The sequence below is a fragment of the Penaeus chinensis genome, chromosome 31, assembly GCF_019202785.1.
Source record: "Penaeus chinensis breed Huanghai No. 1 chromosome 31, ASM1920278v2, whole genome shotgun sequence".
In the NCBI taxonomy this organism is placed as follows: domain Eukaryota; kingdom Metazoa; phylum Arthropoda; class Malacostraca; order Decapoda; family Penaeidae; genus Penaeus; species Penaeus chinensis.
Genome location: NC_061849.1, coordinates 10743201 through 10745700, shown reverse-complemented (window position 1 = coordinate 10745700; position 2500 = coordinate 10743201). Strand labels below are relative to the sequence as shown.

Below are 2500 nucleotides of genomic sequence, written 5' to 3'. Positions count from 1 at the left end.
TATATATATACACATATGTGTGTGTGTGTGTGTGTGTATATATATATATATATATATATATATATATATATATATATATATATATATTATGTATGTAAGTAATATATGTGTGTATATTTGTATATTTATATATATATATATGTATGTATGTATGTATATAGATAGATAGATAGATCAATAGATATGTATATGTGTATGTGCATATGTGTGTGTGTATGTATATATATATTTATATATATATATATATATATATATATATATATATATATGTATATATGTATATAGATAGATAGATAGATATGTATAAGTATATGTATATGTATATGTGCATATGTGTGTGTATATATATATATGTTTATTGATAGACAGATAGATAGGTGTATGGGTGGATAGATGGATCAGTATACTGATTTATTGGAAATAGGTAAATATATGAGAAAAGAGCTTAGGGTCAAAGAGAAAATCATTGATTACAGTATACTGACATTGATGATAACTTTAAAATACCAGTAGTTGGCTTTAAAATCATTATAAAAAAAAGACAGTAGTCACTTTGCTGGAATCATATTCACTGGATACATTTTCTTTCATGTTGATTGATTGTGAATTAAGTATATTTTCATCCTAGGTATATCTGAAAGCATTTTTGGGAGAGAATAATCAATGTGCAAGGAAAGGCTTTGATATTCTTTGGCACATTTTTTTTTTTTTTTTTTTTTTTTATTATTGGAAAGCCTTCTTTACTGCATTATATGATTTATGATATATCAGTTGTTGCCCAAGTGACAAACCACAGAAGGCATTGTTACATATGTGTCAACTGCTGTTTTATTGACTTGTACTCACTGACACTTGGAGAAATAGTTCCTACTAAATTGACTAACAACTCATTAGCAGTATCTCTCAGGTAATTTGATGATGCCCATACCTAAATAGTTCCATAGGACAACAGAAAGGTTAAAATGCTATCTGACAACACATACTACTGCCAATAAGTGATTTTTTGAAAAAGAATTGCTTACTATGTAGCTCACATTTAATGTCAAACTGAATTATATGTAGATTTGGGGAAATATAACTTGGTATAATGTGGTATAATGGTTTTGTTTTGATGTTTCTCACAATTTTATGGAAACTGATGCATTTTTTTTTTCTTTTTTTATATTGATAATCCTGCTTTTAGATTTTATTCATATATGATATTGTGCTAAAATTATGCATTCCTTCAATAACGCCTAGTAGATTAGATAATTATCTTTTAAAGAAGAAATTATAGATAGAAGAAATTTGAAACACCATTCAATATTATGCTATTTTGCCTAATTTTTAAAGGAAACTCCTTTTTTCTCTTTCATCATTATGATTTTTTTCAACAAGGTCTTAGACCAACTTAGAAAAGAACATGACATCAATTTCAGTTCATAATATTTCAGGATTCTTTCTTTCCCTTTTATTTTTTCTGTCCAAATATGGTGTTTAAAATTTTGGCATTGGGTCAGTATAATGAGCATACATCACAGAAAGGTCAGTAATAGAACCTTTCCATTAACTGTCTGTGCTCCTCCTCTGTTGTCCTGTTTGCTTCCTTGTGCATGGGTCACAGCATTGGTAGTTTGTAGTAAGTGTTCATTGTTTCTTCTGTCTGTCTCAAGATTTTCTATTCAATTTTCTTGGAGACATTTTTGTGGTTTGTCTCCATTATTTTCTGATGCTTGGAGTGATTTTGTTTCTACTTCTTCTTTTTTTTTTCTTTCTTCTTTTTTCTTTAAGGATTCCCGTTTGTTTCTTGCTATGAAGATTAACGTAGTTATTTATTTGAATTGGTAAAGATACAATTGTTAGTTTGAAAAATATTTAAAGTAATGATATGTAGTTTTCACTGATTATAATGTAATGAGTTAAAATTTTCAGAAAGAGTAATGATAAATATAAAATCTTTAGTAATAACAACTTTGATAATCTTTTAAAAGGAATCTTGTATTTGGTGCATAACAAGGAACATCATAGAGACATCTCAGCGACTTCTCCCCTTTTCCCTCACGGCACATGACATCATTGCAGGGGTAGAACCGACAATGGCGGAGTGGGTTTCGTATATGGCCGCTACAGACAGCCTCCGAGTAGCGGCAGTGGGACGGGTTCCGCTAGTGGGCGTGGCTCAGATCGACTAGCTGGTGGCGGACACGAATTCTCTGATGGGGCAGACAGTCATGCGTTTACAGAGGAGGATGACCTGGAGAGACCTGATGCAGGGGAGACAGCAGACTCAGAAAGGCAAGTGGTGTTCGCTTTCACTCTCGCCCATTTGGGCCAGGGGTTGGTTTTGACAAAGGTTGGGTATGAAGGGTAGGAATGGAGAAAAGAAATGATTCCATAAGACAAACTGAAGTGTATATTTCCTCTGTATTCTGAATATTCATCTTAAATAATTGTGAATGATGAAGACTTTGTATTTCTTTGTACTTTATGGAATTATTCATTTTCTATTAATTTTAAATTC

At 31.0% G+C, this 2500-nt stretch overlaps 1 protein-coding gene across 1 annotated transcript in view; it reads left to right on the top strand.

Moving 5' to 3' along the window:
* The window catches only part of LOC125041701 (disintegrin and metalloproteinase domain-containing protein 11-like), a 215660-nt gene that overhangs the window by 198187 nt on the left and 14973 nt on the right, over positions 1-2500 (top strand). Inside the window, exon 24 of the mRNA XM_047636899.1 lies at positions 2062-2274. Coding sequence (XP_047492855.1) covers positions 2062-2274 — 213 coding nt within the window. The remainder of the gene's footprint in view (positions 1-2061; positions 2275-2500) is intronic.